This window comes from Podarcis bocagei (genome assembly GCF_964188305.1).
Source record: "Podarcis bocagei genome assembly, chromosome: 3".
Taxonomy (NCBI): Eukaryota; Metazoa; Chordata; class Lepidosauria; order Squamata; family Lacertidae; genus Podarcis; species Podarcis bocagei.
The window spans coordinates 56,266,010-56,281,201 of NC_138127.1; the positions used below are offsets into that span (position 1 = coordinate 56,266,010).

The 15,192-nt window shown below is 43.7% G+C and overlaps 1 protein-coding gene across 1 annotated transcript in view; it reads left to right on the forward strand.

Moving 5' to 3' along the window:
- IGF2R (insulin like growth factor 2 receptor) overlaps positions 1-15,192 on the forward strand; it is a 70,417-nt gene that overhangs the window by 48,396 nt on the left and 6,829 nt on the right. Inside the window, exons 33-42 of the mRNA XM_081187524.1 lie at positions 423-548; positions 1,314-1,585; positions 2,714-2,932; positions 4,821-4,970; positions 6,690-6,851; positions 7,833-8,040; positions 9,225-9,371; positions 11,636-11,870; positions 12,728-12,864; positions 13,544-13,661. Of these exons, the coding sequence (XP_081043650.1) occupies positions 423-548; positions 1,314-1,585; positions 2,714-2,932; positions 4,821-4,970; positions 6,690-6,851; positions 7,833-8,040; positions 9,225-9,371; positions 11,636-11,870; positions 12,728-12,864; positions 13,544-13,661 (1,774 nt within the window). The remainder of the gene's footprint in view (positions 1-422; positions 549-1,313; positions 1,586-2,713; positions 2,933-4,820; positions 4,971-6,689; positions 6,852-7,832; positions 8,041-9,224; positions 9,372-11,635; positions 11,871-12,727; positions 12,865-13,543; positions 13,662-15,192) is intronic.

A 15,192-nucleotide genomic window follows, 5' to 3' on the forward strand; every position in this document is an offset into this window, starting at 1 on the left:
AGGTGCTGCAACCAATCACATATCTCTGGTGCATGTACCTGTATGGGTCATGTGCCTGTTCGTATTCCTAAGTGTATGTCTAAGTACACAAGAGTGCTGCTTTATCAGATCAAAGACCCATATGGTCAGCATCCTGGTTAACCGTGCCCAGCTAGGGGCCCACAAGGATACCCAATAGCAGCATTCACCCAATTTGTGTTTCCCCACAACTGGTATTCTAATCCTAGAGGTAATACATAGTCAGAAGGACAATTTCCTCCATGAACTTCTCTAATCCCCTTTGAAAGCAATCTGAGTTGATGGTCATCTTGTGATTTAAAGCATCACCAAGGTCTACTCCTTGGGTAAACAAAAATCTCAATTGCTCTCTGCAGGGAAGATAAAAAGCTAAATTATCCTCTCCCCCCTCCCTTTTCTTGCAGGCCATCTCTTTGACCTTAATTCTTTAAAGAGGCAGGATGGTTATACTGTCCCTGATTACAGGAACCAGAGAATATTGTGGCTGAGTGTGTGTGATGAAGCCAGAGGTCCATGTGGCAGTGGAGTTGGTAAGCCTGGACATATCAGCAATGTGTTCAGTGGAGCTCATGGAAGTTCTGTGGAGTTCTCATGAAACTGTCCCTGTACTTATAACCAGGCTAAATCCAACCAGCAATTCTACTACTTTAATTGGAAATAGCTTTTACCCTGTACTGCTCTCCTTCCTGCCTACCCTATGTACCAGTGCCACCTCTAATGTGACTGGCCGTCCATGCATATGGGTATAAGATTCTTGATCAGATTGCACACTTCATCTGGCATGTCAACTGGGATTTGGGCCTATGCAGACTGGGATTTTGCAGGCACACTTGAATGGCTGTTGCCATTGTTGGTAGGATGGAAATGCTGGGTGCATAGAGGAGGAAGTGCAGGATCATGCCCTGCAGCATGTGGGAAGTGGCCCAGTGAATCATCTAATCTCACCTAATTAAAAATGCTAACATTGGATTCTATTATTTTCTTGCACAAACTAGATGTGGGTCACAGTTCTTCCCATTTTATAAATTGGGAACTGAGCTTGAGCGCAAGTGACTGTGTTAAGGCTGCCCAGTGAGTCAACGAACAATTTTAACCCAGTGTTCTAAGAACGAGTGCTTTTCACACCCTCCTTTTTCTGAGCGAAGTCCTCAAAGTTCTCAACTACTTGGTGTAACTAATGTAATCCCTCTCAGTTCTGTTGAAATATAACAGCCCAAGGAGTGGATTGCGCAGCTGCTTAGCTCAAGCTTCCTTCCGTCATAACCCACCCATTGCACTTCTAAACTTGTTAATAGGTGTCTGTGTCACTGGTGGCCATCAGCAACCAGTCAGTGCTGGAAGACTGACCAAAGCATTAACTTATGAAGATGGAGTTTTGAAACTTAGCTACAGCGGAGGAGAGTCCTGCCCTGCAAATCCTGACCTGAAGTATACAAGCTATTTCAGCTTTGTGTGCAGGCCTGATGCTGGGCCAGGCAGCCAGCCCTTCCTTGTCTCCTTCGATGAGGCGGCATGTGCCTATTATTTCTCTTGGCATACGGCTTTAGCTTGTGAAGAAGAGAGTCCGGTAAGTGAATTGGCAGTTTCATCAAGCTCCTGTTACCTAAAATGTCAAAGTAACAACAATGCCCGCAAGCAATATTTTTAAGTTTGGAAAAGGCACAGGTTTAAATGCTCCAGTTTCAGATGTTGGTTTTGTGTGTTTTTGAGGAAGCAATACAAAATTCTCAGATCCATAAAATTTGTGGTATCTTGTTCTTTTTTGTTGAAGGGGGTAGCTGGTGGCTTTTTGGTTTTGTTTTGTTTAGGAATAGATGTGTTCTGTTTAGGTAACGGTAGAACAGAGGCAGTATAATTGTGTTGCCAGATGAGAAGTTGAAAGTCCTGCCAAATAATGCAATTATTGCCAATAACTCTGGTACAGTGCAGGCATAATTCTACATTTGATTAAGGAAACAGTAGATATCCACAGGATATCTGGAACGGAATTCATATTAAACTTAACCAAATCAATAATGGTCAGTCACAACCCCCCTCCACCCCAGGCATGGAGGGCAGAGCAAATTTGGATGCAAGGGATTAGGAAAGAGGGGGTGAAGGAGTTCACAGTCCCACAGTGCAGTTCCTTGACACTGGGTAGCATTATGTCAATTCCAGAGCTCCGTGTTGTGAGTAACAGTCAAGAGAAGCAGAATCCCAACGGTAGGTCAATGGAGACCTCTTTTTCCATTGCGATTAATATATCACTGTGTGTTGGACAACTTAGCAGTGCTCTCAAAGCATCAGCAACTGCTGTGAAGCAGCCTCTCAAGAAGGGAGAGGCTAATCAGGGCCTTTGGCTGTTACTGCCTTGCCCAATAAATAAACTGCAAAGTTGATCTTCTTGTGCCTATGGCTCAGCCCAGGGACATGTGTCATTTCACTGGTGTTTGCTTTCAATCAAATGTATCTAGGACCAAGACAGAAGTGACCTCTCCTGGAGAAGTACAAAGAGACCGAAGGGGGATTCAGGGTGGGATGGGATCAGATTGAGCACATGATCAAATGAACACATTGGCTTGCAGTGCAGTAGAGGAGGGGGGAGCACTAAGAAAAGAACAGACCCCGATAAATTAGATTTCGTTTTTGCTTGTTGACATTTGGGGGATAGTAGCTGCAAGTGCTGATTTGTGGAACTTCCTCCCACTGCAAACAGGTGGAATGCTCAGTTACAAATGGCAGCACAGTAATTGACCTCTCTCCTTTGATACATCGGACGGGCTCCTATGAGGCATTTGATGAGACGTTCGATGATTCCTCTGATCTTACTCCAGATTTCTATATAAATATTTGCCGCCCATTGAATTCCATCAAAGATGTCAACTGCCCACCTGGAGCAGCTGTCTGCATGGTTCCTGTTACTGGTCCCCCTATAGTAAGTTATCCCTATGTATCAAACAATCCTCTTTAGCAAATATGTTAGTGTTTTCGTAATTCATAACCAGTATGTTGGCTTATGGTTAATTGAGGGTCGCCTCTCTCTGGACAAGTCACTGATTCTGCATGGTGACTATTGTTATAACTGCATGTGGTCTGAACCACTGAGGAAAGAGGGATGTCTTTGTACATTTTTCCTTCTCCCACCCTCACAATCGGGGGGGGGGCACTGTCGGGGGGGGGCTGCTTACCAAATCATGGTCTATATCCAAAGAAGTGCATAACTTTCTACTTGTACTCAAGGCTTTGGGGCTATTTTTAAAGCGACAGATCCACACATCTCATGGCAAACCTATTTCAAGACGAAATACAGTGGTACCTTGGGTTACATACGCTTCAGGTTACATACGCTTCAGGTTACAGACTCCTCTAACTCAGAAATATTACCTCGGGCTAAGAACTTTGCTTCAGGATAAGAACAGAAATTGTGCTCTGGCGGCACGGCGGCAGCAGGAGGCCCCATTAGCTAAAGTGGTGCTTCAGGTTAAGAACAGTTTCAGGTTAAGAACGGACCTCCGGAACAAATTAAGTACTTAACCCGAGGTACCACTGTATGTGTTCCAAAATCAATTTGTGATGTGGTCTGTGGGAGAGTGCGGTGTCTCCTTTCAAAGGAAAAAAATGCTATAAAAATTAGGAAAACGGGCAGCATTGAATTGTATTACAGCCCAAACAATGTGGTGATCTTATTTTGTGGAAAGTCTGAAATAAGATGTGCAAATGTTTTTATTTTGCCAGATTGTTTTATAATGATCAACTTTCTTTTGGATGCTGTCGTAAGGCTGCAGTTGAAATTCTGGCAGGGCCTAACAGAGTGGTGGGCCCACAGCCCTGCTGCTCACACCAACCAGGTGGGGTTGGTGGGGGCAAGCAAATCTAGTGGGACCTCGGCAAGCTCAGTGCCTTCCTCTCCCACAAAGCCAACCTCTTGGGGCTTTGCATGGGCTGCTGCTAGTGGAGCACCTTCTGGTGGCGCTTCCTCCTGCTTGCCTGATCAGTGAGCAGAATGGGGAACTTTGTGCCTAAGGAGCAATGCTGGCATCACTCTGCAGGCTGTAGCCAGCAGAGACTGGCAGGGCCAGGTGCAGGGACACCTGCTCAACTCAACCCCCCCCCCCCCAGCCTGACACAAAGGAGCTTTGGATTCTAGGGCCATGTGCGGAAGCCTCAGAGAGTTGTACTAGTTCTGTTGCCTTTTTGCGGTACCAAAATGCAGACTTCTTGGTCCTAACTGTCTTTCTAAAGTTGCTTGTGCTCTTTGCTTTTCCATCTTTGACACTGGAGGAAGGCAGCAGACCAAAGACAGAAAGATAGGACAACCATGAGTAATACATTAAATTAGCCACCTGGCCTCTCATATAAAGAGGGACACTCTTATAGCTGTTCTGTATGTCATGCGGGATGAGGTGGTGGAATTCTGGGCTGTTTCCCTTCAGGCTGCAGGTAGGGGAAGTGTGTTGTTGAATGGCCCACTGTTAAGTGAAAGCTCCATTTACTTAATAAATTGGTACATCTGTAAGAATGTTTAAATTAACTTCTCTGTCTTACTAGTTTTTTCAATGTGAGGCTGCCTTCAAAAATCCAGTACCCTGCCTTTAGTCTACCATCATTGTACAACCCAAGAACACTGCCGCCTTGTTCCACATTACTTGTGAAGCTGCTCTTGCAGTTTTCAGTGTTCATTGCCATTCTCCATGTGAAATGGAATCCTCTCTTGGTTTTTTGTGCATCTTGTCTTGGTGCTTGCTGGCACTACTGGAAAATCATGCCAGTGCTTCGTGTGAAAGTGTCACAACCAAGTTAATTTGTTGTGTTTTCTCGTTTAGGATATCGGTCGTATTACTGCGCCTCCCAAGCTCAACCCTGCAACACATGAAGTTTACATTGCTTTTAACAGTAGCACTCCTTGTCTGGAAGATAAAAGTCTCAAGTATTCATCTCTCATTGTGTTCCATTGCAGCAGAGGGACAAATCTGGTAATGGTCATCTTATTTTGCGTACTGCCAAGCCTGAATCAAGGGTGGTGGTGGGGAAGAGAATAATCTTCGGGGGGAAAGGACAAAAGTGAATTGAGTGAAGGATGATTAAATCTGTTCCAAATGCTAATTTGCAAAGTGCCACAAGAGCCCGTAGTGCATCTGCTGCAGAGATTTTCAAAGTGCAATACACTCATGTCCCACAGAAACTCAAAACTCAGTACTAAAATCTTCCTTGATATGAGGCGAGAAATACTTCTTTTGCTTCTGACCATCTTTGACCCTCAACTCACCCAAATAATACTTCTGATGAACTCTTAACCATAGAAGATGCTAGTTATTTCTAAACTCTATAACTAGGTCACCATTGCAGAGTTTGAATGTAGACTTGAATTCTGAAAACAGGAAGCTTATATAACATGTTGCTCTTCCAAAATCCAGGTGTCCAAAGCTTTTTGTAGTCCAATTTTTTGTTGAGCAATGGGCAATAGGAAGGGCATGAAAGTTTAGGGTGGGGGTTAAGGAATGGAGTAGCTGCTACTGGAGAAGGGCAGGGAGATGTGCAAGGCATTGCCAGTTTTCTTGGGATGTGGAAGGTATTGAGTATTTGCTAGATTTTCTTCACAAGATCTTGAATGGAAAGTTGGGATTCTTAGAATCCGTGTTTGTGTGTGTGTGTGTGTGTGTGTGTGTGTGTGTGGCTTAGAAGGTTCCATGCTTGCATATGAAGTGCATGCAGTCAGAATACCTGACCTTTAATGTCTTATTTACATCTCTGTGTATGCTTGAAAATGTTGCAAGCCTTGGCAGATGTGTGCTGTTAGCTTCAAAGGCTGTTCCTGCTTTTTAAAAATGTCTTGATGATTCTAATGTGAATTTAATGAGGGATGCTGACAGCAAATTACGCAGACAGCAGGAACACTGTGTCCATAATGTTCTATCAAGCCCCGCATCACAGAGGTAAATTCTTCTGCTTAATGGGTCTAAGTCTGAGCATAAGTGCATGGCATGTTTCCACTTTAAAATAGATAGAAAATCAAACAGTTTAAAAAGTGATTCTCCGTGTAGACAGCACAAACCTTGGCAGAGAAAGGGCATTTGTATTCTGCCTCATTGGCACAAGAGTTTCTGCAGGATGAGATTTCTAGGCTACTCAGTTATCCTGTGAACCTTAATCACATGGGGGAGAGTTGATTTATCCACTCACTCCTGCAGAGTCCATCACTGATGCCTCCCATATCACCTCTGGCTTCTTGCACTACCAGAGTACATGGGAAGCATCTGTTTGGGTTACATAAGAAGGGACCTCAGAAGTCAGAGCCATTGTTTAAAACACCATAAGGGGGTAGTGGTGGAGAGGAATAATGGTGGCAGATCAGCTTTTTATTAGCTACCTACAACCTTACCCAGTACTTGTCCAGATGAAGAAATGAATATATTCCTTATAACAGACTGAATGCAATGGGATTAATTTCACTGGCAGCGTTTGCACATTATAGTGGCTTACCGTGAACACACAGCTGCCTCTGGCATGCGCAGGAGCAACCAATCATAATCACAGGCTTAGTGTTGCACCCGAACTATGTTTTGTTTTGATCTGACGAATCACAGTGCTAACCCAGAGTTTGCTCTTGAGTATCAGATTCCTAAAGAAGAAGGTTGCAGTAAGCCCAAGCCTAAACAATTTTCTGTTTTCTCTTGTTTGTGTTTTGGTGACAGGGAAAGCCAAAAATGATAGGGCAGTCCACCTGCGAATACATATTCGAATGGAGCACTCCAGTTGTTTGCCCTGATAAAGTGGACATCTCGGGCTGCTCGGTGGCTGATGAGCAGCTGCACTACACTTTCAACCTATCCAGACTTTCTGCAAAGCCTTACCAGGTGATGTGCTGCAAACTTTAGGTGCTGTGGCCAATGAGGGAGCTGGATGCTTTGAACTGGAACCTTGTTTCTATCATGGTGGGGGGAAAGGGGTTGGTTCAAGCTTTGTGCTAAGCGACGGATCATAGCTCAGCGGCAGGGCATGTGTTTTACATGTGTCAGGTCCCAGGTTTAATCCTCAGCATCTCCAGCTCAGTTGCCATATGCCAGCTTTGGTTATTCCCCTTCCCCAAAAGTATCCAGTTGTTCTGCTGCGAACTCCACTGCATTTGTCACTTGATTTGCCCCCATCTCCTTTGGGGGAGGGGAGGTGTAACTTGCATCTATTCGGTTCTGAAGGCTTTTGAAAGTTCAAGCGATGGTGTTTCGTGGGGTGTTTCCCTAGGTGATCTCACAGTGTGGACTAATAATACAATTCTTCCAGAATGGAAACTCTGGTTGGAATATTCAGGGTTTTTTTCAGGGGAAGACCCAAAACTTTTTGTAAACAATGGTTACATGGAACAATAGGGTTATGTGAGGGAGACTGACTTAAGTTAGTATTTGAGTGGTTCCAGTAGTATTTATTTTTGAAGCATGCCTCTGTTGGTGGGGGACACATGCGGGAGAGGGCTGTTGCGTCCATGTCCTGCTTTTTGGCTTCCCAAAGGCCTCTGGTTCACCAGCCTGAGTTCAGGATGCTTGGCTAGGTGGACCTGTTGTTCTGATTCTGCAGGGCTCTTGTGCTCTTGAAGTTTTACTGCTTGTTGAAATTGAGACCACCATCTGTTTGCAAGCAGCAGCCAAAGTAAACATTTCCCATGGCAGCCTTCACGGTGCTCCTTCTTGTTTTCTCTCTTAAGCAACTAGACAAACTAAGATGACAGTAACACTGTGCTCTGTTTCTGCTCCCAGTCTTCTGGACGTCAGCATATTGGAGACATGCTTAACATTTTTCATTTACTCTTATTTGCACTTTAACAATGGTGTTTGCCCATACAGATCTCTGCTGGGTCCAAGAATTACCACCTAGGGGTGTGTTCTGGTGCTGCTGGTGTGCCCCAAGGAAAGTGCAAAGATGCAGCAGTGTGCCTGGTCTCGGGCAACAGTGCCGTCTCCTTTGGCAACAGAAATGAAAGGAAAATGGACTACCGGCATCAAGATGAAGCTGTCATTTTGCAGTATACAGGTGGTGATGAGTGCCCTCCAGGTAAGGCCTTCTAAACTAGCAAGAGTCTTTACTTTTGAGAAGGCTTTTAAGCCCACACCCATGTGGTAGTTAGACTTGACCAGCTTCTAAGCCAAAGGGTAACTCAAAGCAACATTATTTCCGTAGCTCATTCACCCTCGCAGCAGCTCTCTGCAAGAAGGAGGTTCTCATTTTTGAGTGAGAGGTAACTTAGCCGAGGCTAAGCAGACTATAGTAGCCCTGGGTACTTTCCCATGGGAAATTTTGAAATGGAGCTTCTGCAAAGCGCAAAGTTGTGACCCTGCTGGGACAGCTTCCTGTTTCTTGTCTGATTTGTATCAATGCCAAGACAAGGAAGGTGGGCAAAACCCACCAGATCTGCATATCTTTCTAAGGCTGAAACTCTATTTGTGCCTGCTTGTTGTAGTCTTGAACCTCATATTTCTGGCAAATTCAAAATCATGTATAATAATAATAATTTATAATTTATACCCCACCCATCTGACTGGGTTTCCCCAGCCACTCTGGGCGTCTCCCAACAGAATATTAAAAACACGATAAAACATCAAACATTAAAAACTTCCCTAAACAGGGCTGCCTGGAGATGTCTTCTAAAATTCAGATAGTTGTTTATTTCCTTGACATCTAATGAGAGGGCGTTCCACAGGGTTGGTGCCACTACTGAGAAGGCCCTCTGCCTGGCTCCCTGTAACTTGGCTTCTTGCAGTGAGGGAACCGCCAGAAGGCCCTTGGAGCTGGACCTCAGTGTCTGGGCTGAACAATGAGTGGTGATTGTTCCTTCCTCCATATGTGTGGATTAAACACGCACAGTTTATATTGGGAAAAATAATAATTGAAAGGAATTAGCATGACAGCTGTGAAATAATTGTAGTTTTGTCACAGTTAACAGCAGTCTCCCCCATGAAGTTATCAGTCGCAATAGCATAACTAGTCATTGTGGATCAATGGGTTGTCTGGTAAAGTTAATACCTGGGAGCATATCCATTGAAATGAATGGACTTGTGTTCATCTTGCCAGTCAATGTCAGTGGGTCTACTCTGAGTAGCTGATATGGGATTCAAGCCATTGCCTTCAGTTACAAGTGGCAGTGGCTACCAGTGTGCTTGTCTGCAGGAATTGCCTGCTTATGAAAGGTGCAGCCTGTGGCTCTCTCTGTGTGTATTGATATTTCCTTTCACTTGCAGTGACTGATCTGGACGAGCTTTGTGTCTTCCCTCTCCAATACAATGGTAAAACGTACGACACATGCGTTCAGGAGGGACGAGAGCGGTCATGGTGTGCCACTACAAATAACTTTGAAAAGGACAAAAAATGGGGTTTCTGTGTCAACGGTAAGCAAGCGTTGGAAAAATGCTCCTGCAGTTTGGGGCAGGTTCAGATGGAACAAGTTGGTAGCTAGGGGTAGAGCAGCAACCACAGGAAAGAAAAGCAACAAACCCTGTGGTCTGCAGCCTGCACAGTACTTCTGCACACATTTTAGAAACTCTGCAAACAACCAGATGTTTTGCTCTGAGTTAGGGTGAATGCTGATAGTGAATATTTCTGTTAACCCATGGCCCTCTCCCAATCGACACCAGGAGTCATTTGCATAGAGCATTAGATTAGTCTATTGATGAATGACCAACTTGATTTTGAGTTGGAAAAGATATGCAGTGCTCATGCAATTTGCCCATGTGCAAGACAAGATGCGCAGTAAAGGTTGTCATAGAACAGGTCATCAGAGTTAGCACCTTTGTGTAGTGTCAGGGATGGACAGTAACAAATAGTGTGTGTTCCTCCCCGTAATCGTTTGTTTCAGGATGTACTGAAACATTTTTTGGAAATTTTATTCATCTATTTATTTCTATTAAATTTCTATCCCACCTTTCTTCCAAGGAGCTCAAGGTGACAAAAAGTTCTCCCCTCCCCTCCTCCTCTTATCCTGTCAATAACTCTATGTGGTAGAGGTTAGGCTTAGAGATGGGGACTGGCCCAAGGTCACAGTTTCATGGCTGAGGGGTATTTGAACCCTGGCCTGTCCGGAGACTAGTCCAGCACTCTTTAACAACTACACCACACTGGTGCTCAAATTTTAATATGAGGCTGTAATCCAAAGCTTGCACGTTAACACCGCCAAAATCAGAAGGATTTACCTTGGAGAAGATGCATTTAGAATGAGAATATTAAAGTGAAATATACAATTTTTCTTTCAGAAAGATAGCATGTAGATCAAATAAAATTCACGATGCTGCTTTTGTGCTTCCCTCTCTGGTATCGCTAATGGTTGTCCTAGATTTCTTAATTCCACCACCCTCTTGCAGAGCGTCAGTGTTCAGCACTCAACCATTAATTTAGCCTAGCTTACCTCCATTCTTACAGACCTGTAAATCACCTGTGATGAGTTTTATTTCCAGGTATCTGGGCAGGAAAGCTGTTGGCAATGGGGAGAATTAGTCTCCTCTCCAGCTACTAGAGTGCTACAAATGATCCCAGAGGACAGGATCACACTTCAAAACGACCTTGACAGATTAGAGAACTGGGCAAAAACAAACAAGATGAATTTTAACAGGGAGAAATGTAAAGTATTGCACTTGGGCAAAAAAAATGAGAGGCACAAATACAAGATGGGGGACACCTGCCTTGAGAGCAGTACATGTGAAAAGGATCTAGGAGTCTTGGTTGACCACAAACTTGACATGAGCCAACAGTGTGACGCGGCAGCTAAGAAAGCCAATGCAATTCTGGGCTGCATCAATAGGAGTATAGCATCTAGATCAAGGGAAGTAATAGTGCCACTGTATTCTGCTCTGGTCAGACCTCACCTAGAGTACTGTGTCCAGTTCTGGGCACCACAATTCAAGAAGGACACTGACAAACTGGAACGTGTCCAGAGGAGGGCAACCAAAATGGTCAAAGGCCTGGAAACGATGCCTTATGAGGAACGGCTAAGGGAGCTGGGCATGTTTAGCCTGGAGAAGAGGAGGTTAAGGGGTGATATGATAGCCATGTTCAAATATATAAAAGGATGTCATATAGAGGAGGGAGAAAGGTTGTTTTCTGCTGCTCCAGAGAAGCGGACACGGAGCAATGGATCCAAACTACAAGAAAGAAGATTCCACCTAAACATTAGGAAGAACTTCCTGACAGTAAGAGCTGTTCGACAGTGGAATTTGCTGCCAAGGAGTGTGGTGGAGTCTCCTACTTTGGAGGTCTTTAAGCAGAGGCTTGACAACCATATGTCAGGAGTGCTCTGATGGTGTTTCCTGCTTGGCAGGGGGTTGGACTCGATGGCCCTTGTGGTCTCTTCCAACTCTATGATTCTATGATTCTATGATCCCTCTTTGTGAACTAACAACTTTTGTAGGCTTACTTAGGGTTGCCATGTTTTAGTTTCGGCCAAAGTTGTCAAGCTTTTTTTTAAGGTTGTTTTTTTGTTTTGTTTTGTTTTGTTTGCAAAACCTGGAGTATAATGGTGCCAGCTATGCTCCCTGTGCTTGCAAATATTTCTCAAATGCTACATGGTTGCAACCCGTGTACTGTGGTGGGACGGTGGTCAGAATTTGGGTGTGGATTTACAATTGCTTATGATGGTGAAACCTTTGCTTGTGTCTTGCAGGAAATGGCCGCCGGGAATCAACTATTATTTTCAAGTGTGATGACAACGCTGATGATGGGAGCCCTCAACTACTGAGTGAGACAAATGGCTGCACAGTGACATTTGAATGGAAGACGCAAGTTGTGTGTCCGCCCAGGAAAATGGAGTGCAAGTTTATTCAGAAGCACAAAACGTACGATTTGAGAGTGCTTTCCTCCCTCACGGGATCTTGGATCTTTGCTGACAAGACCAGCTCGTGAGTCTCTTTTACAGTTCTAATGGGAACCATATTCCTAGTACATTTTTATTTGAAGGATAGGACAGCCACCTTACAAATGTTGGTGTTAACTTTTGAAGACAAGAGGCTGCCAGTGTCACACAGAAACAGTTGGGACTGTGCTTAACTGGTTTTGCACTCTTGTGTCTTTTGATCTCATTTCTTTGAGAGTGCATGAGGAGTTTGTATCTTAAGGTAACAATGGGAAGGTATACCAGTAGAAAAGAGGTGCGGTGTTGCTACTTGGCACTGCCCAGTGTCACTGGAATACTGGGCTTACTATGATTCCAGAAGCTGCCAAACAGGAAAAGGTTCAGGACAGAACTATTGAGGTTTATAGAAGACTTAAAAGGTAACTAGTACAAGGGAAATGGAAAGGCTTGGTCCACTTAACGTAGAAGAGATGAAGACATGAGATGGCGGTAGTCCCCAAATGATTAAAAGAAAAATGGAGAACACTACTGTGACACGCAATACCAAAATTGTGGAAGATACTAGCAAGTAGACCAATTACCGTATTTTCCCATGTATAAGACTAGATTTTTTCCCTAAAAAATAATGTCAAAAATTAGGGGGCGTCTTATACTCTGGGCCACCCCACCCCCATTTTCTTAAATCTGAGTCCCCCAAAATAGGGGTCATCTTATACATGGGGGCACCTTATAGACGGAAAAATACAGTAATTCAGTTTACACAATTTATGCAGGTTGCCGCATTCAGTTTTTCTTGGTGCAGAATTTAAATGTTTTAGCCTAAAGTACACATAGCTATGGTAAATATGCAGTCATATACTAGGCTGATCTATTACTTGTTTTCTTTTCCTCCTCCGTTTAAAGTTACTACATGAATCTCTGTCAAAGAGTCCACGAAGGACCCACAGGTTGCCCAGAACGAGCAAGTGTTTGCCGGAGAAGTCAGAACGGGGCTGTACAGGTTCTGGGATTAGTACATACTCAGAAACTAAATGTAACAGGTATGTACCTAAATACAGTGCATGTTTGTTTGTTTTTTTTAAAAAGGGCAACTGAAGTAAATATTTTAATGGAAAATGTGTCTATTTACATTTATTACTCTAAACTGCTGAAATCTATATTATACTTAGTTTTCTATTTCTTCTCATCAGGGTCGCTTAAGCTAGACTTTTTATTGAGGCATAGACAAATCTTAACATTTAATACCCAACATTCGTTGGTGTAATCCAGCCCCTATATAAATTACTAGATAGTCTGCTGTAAAGCCTCAACAGGCTGTGGATGCTGCCTGCTGTTCAGTACACTGGCCTGTGCAGAAGTGCCATTAATACTTGGTAAAACCTTCCGCAAAGGACAAATACTCCTTAAACAATTGGTCCTTGCCTTTTATGAAAGAGCTGCACTTAATCTTTGAAAACTAAATTCACAAACATTCTGATATATTTTGGGCCATTTGACCTAGCTGTAAAATCTTGAGCTCTTCCGTTACAAGAACCAATAATTACATTGAAAGAAATGTCACTAATGTAAGGTCAAGATGGGGTGGGGGTGGCTGGCTGGCATGATTTTAAAATGGTAGTTCATTTCTGGTTGCAAAGCATTCCTTGTGTTTTTGTGTTGCTTCCAAAAAACACTGTATCTTGCATTTTAATTAACAAGAACGTGATGTTTCTGTTTCAGATGATAGAATCCTTGTCAGTTACTCCAACGGCCATGAGTGTCCACAGAGGAACAAAAAAGCAACCACCGTGATAGAACTGAAATGTGGAAAAACAGTTGGCATGCCAAGGTTTAATAGGTAAAGTGTAAAGAGTAACTGGCTTCTGTAGTGTAGTTGAGGGCCTCTTGAATGTTACTGTGATTAATGGGTACACCTCAGATATGTTGGTAGTTCCTGCAATGTTCCTTGAATTGACAGGGAGGGGAGAGAGAATTGCCACCTTTTTCCACCACACATTCATAAGATTGGGATCCAAGGCTATTTGGCACTGTGACCACATCCTCACTGTTATTCTGCTTCAACAGGCATAGCTTATCCTCAGAGAATCCTCAGAAATGTAGTTTGCTAAAGACGCAGAGAGTTGTTAGACGGCCCCTATTCCTCTCACAGACCTGCAGTTCCCAGTGTGGCTTATCAGTCGCTCTTCCCTAGGAGCTCTGGGAACTGTGAGGAGAAGATGGGGGTCTCCTAACAGCTCTCAGCACCCTTGGCAAAATCCAGTTCCCAGGATTTTGGGGGCGGAGGCCGTGAATGTTAAAGTAGCTTGTCTTAAAGGACTTGCAACTGGGTGGAGTTTTTGACCTTGGTATTTTCAGAGTGACCAGTAGCCTTAGCTGCAAGTTTTGCCACAAAACAGCATAAACGGAATAATATTTGTGCTTTTGGCATGAATAGAAGTTGAATTTGGTTGACCTGTAACAACCTGAGGAAGAAAGAAATGAAGCAGTATTTAGATACATAAATCCTGCAATGTTTGAATTACAGCATATTATCACTTAATCAGCTCATTCTGCATTACATCCCCTTTTCATTTGTTCAAACACAACAGTGTCCCACAGGCATGAGTTGAAGTAAAAATGTAACTAAGTAACAGTGCCAGCTTTATGTTGGCTCAAGAGTCTTCTCCGGGCCTTGATATGTGGCACATTCTGTGTCTCTACATGGATTAGCGGGTGGTTCCTCTCCAGGTGTTAGTTTTTCTCCATTGAGTTCAGCCCTCTCCCACGCATCTTCCTTGGCGTACTTGGCAAGGCATCTCTCTCACAATCACACTCTGCTCTGCCAGGGCTAAGAAACAGAGGCAGTTCTTGTTTACTTTTCCTGAGTCATTTTCTTCTTATTGAGGGTCCTGACACAAGCTAAAACTTGCCCCTTGGGCTCAGCAGACAGTTACTGCCTCAGGTTGTCTGTTAGCAACTTGGTGGGGATGGAATTTTAATTGTATAAGCAACACCACCAACCACTAGGAGGTGCTGTTCCATGTCATTAGTGCTTACCTAAGGCTCCATGTTTTCCTTGTTCTGTCTTGTCTGTCACGTGGTCTTGGAAATGTTCCTATAAAGAGCAGTTCTTTATTGGAGACTTCTGCTGCCAGTTTTACTGCCAGATCTCTAATAAAGCCTTCAGGCAAGAGGGAGTTGGGAACCTGCTTTTAGCAGCTCCCCATCAGCATTATTTAGATTTATGCACTCCTGGTGTCTGTGAGGTTTCCTGTATATCTTTACAAACTTCTTTCTGCAGTGCTGAGTGTCAGAAGCATTGTTCTTACTTGAATCTTGGGATACTATTATGCAATTTGGCCCTGCTGAATAGCTGAGGGCTGTAGAAT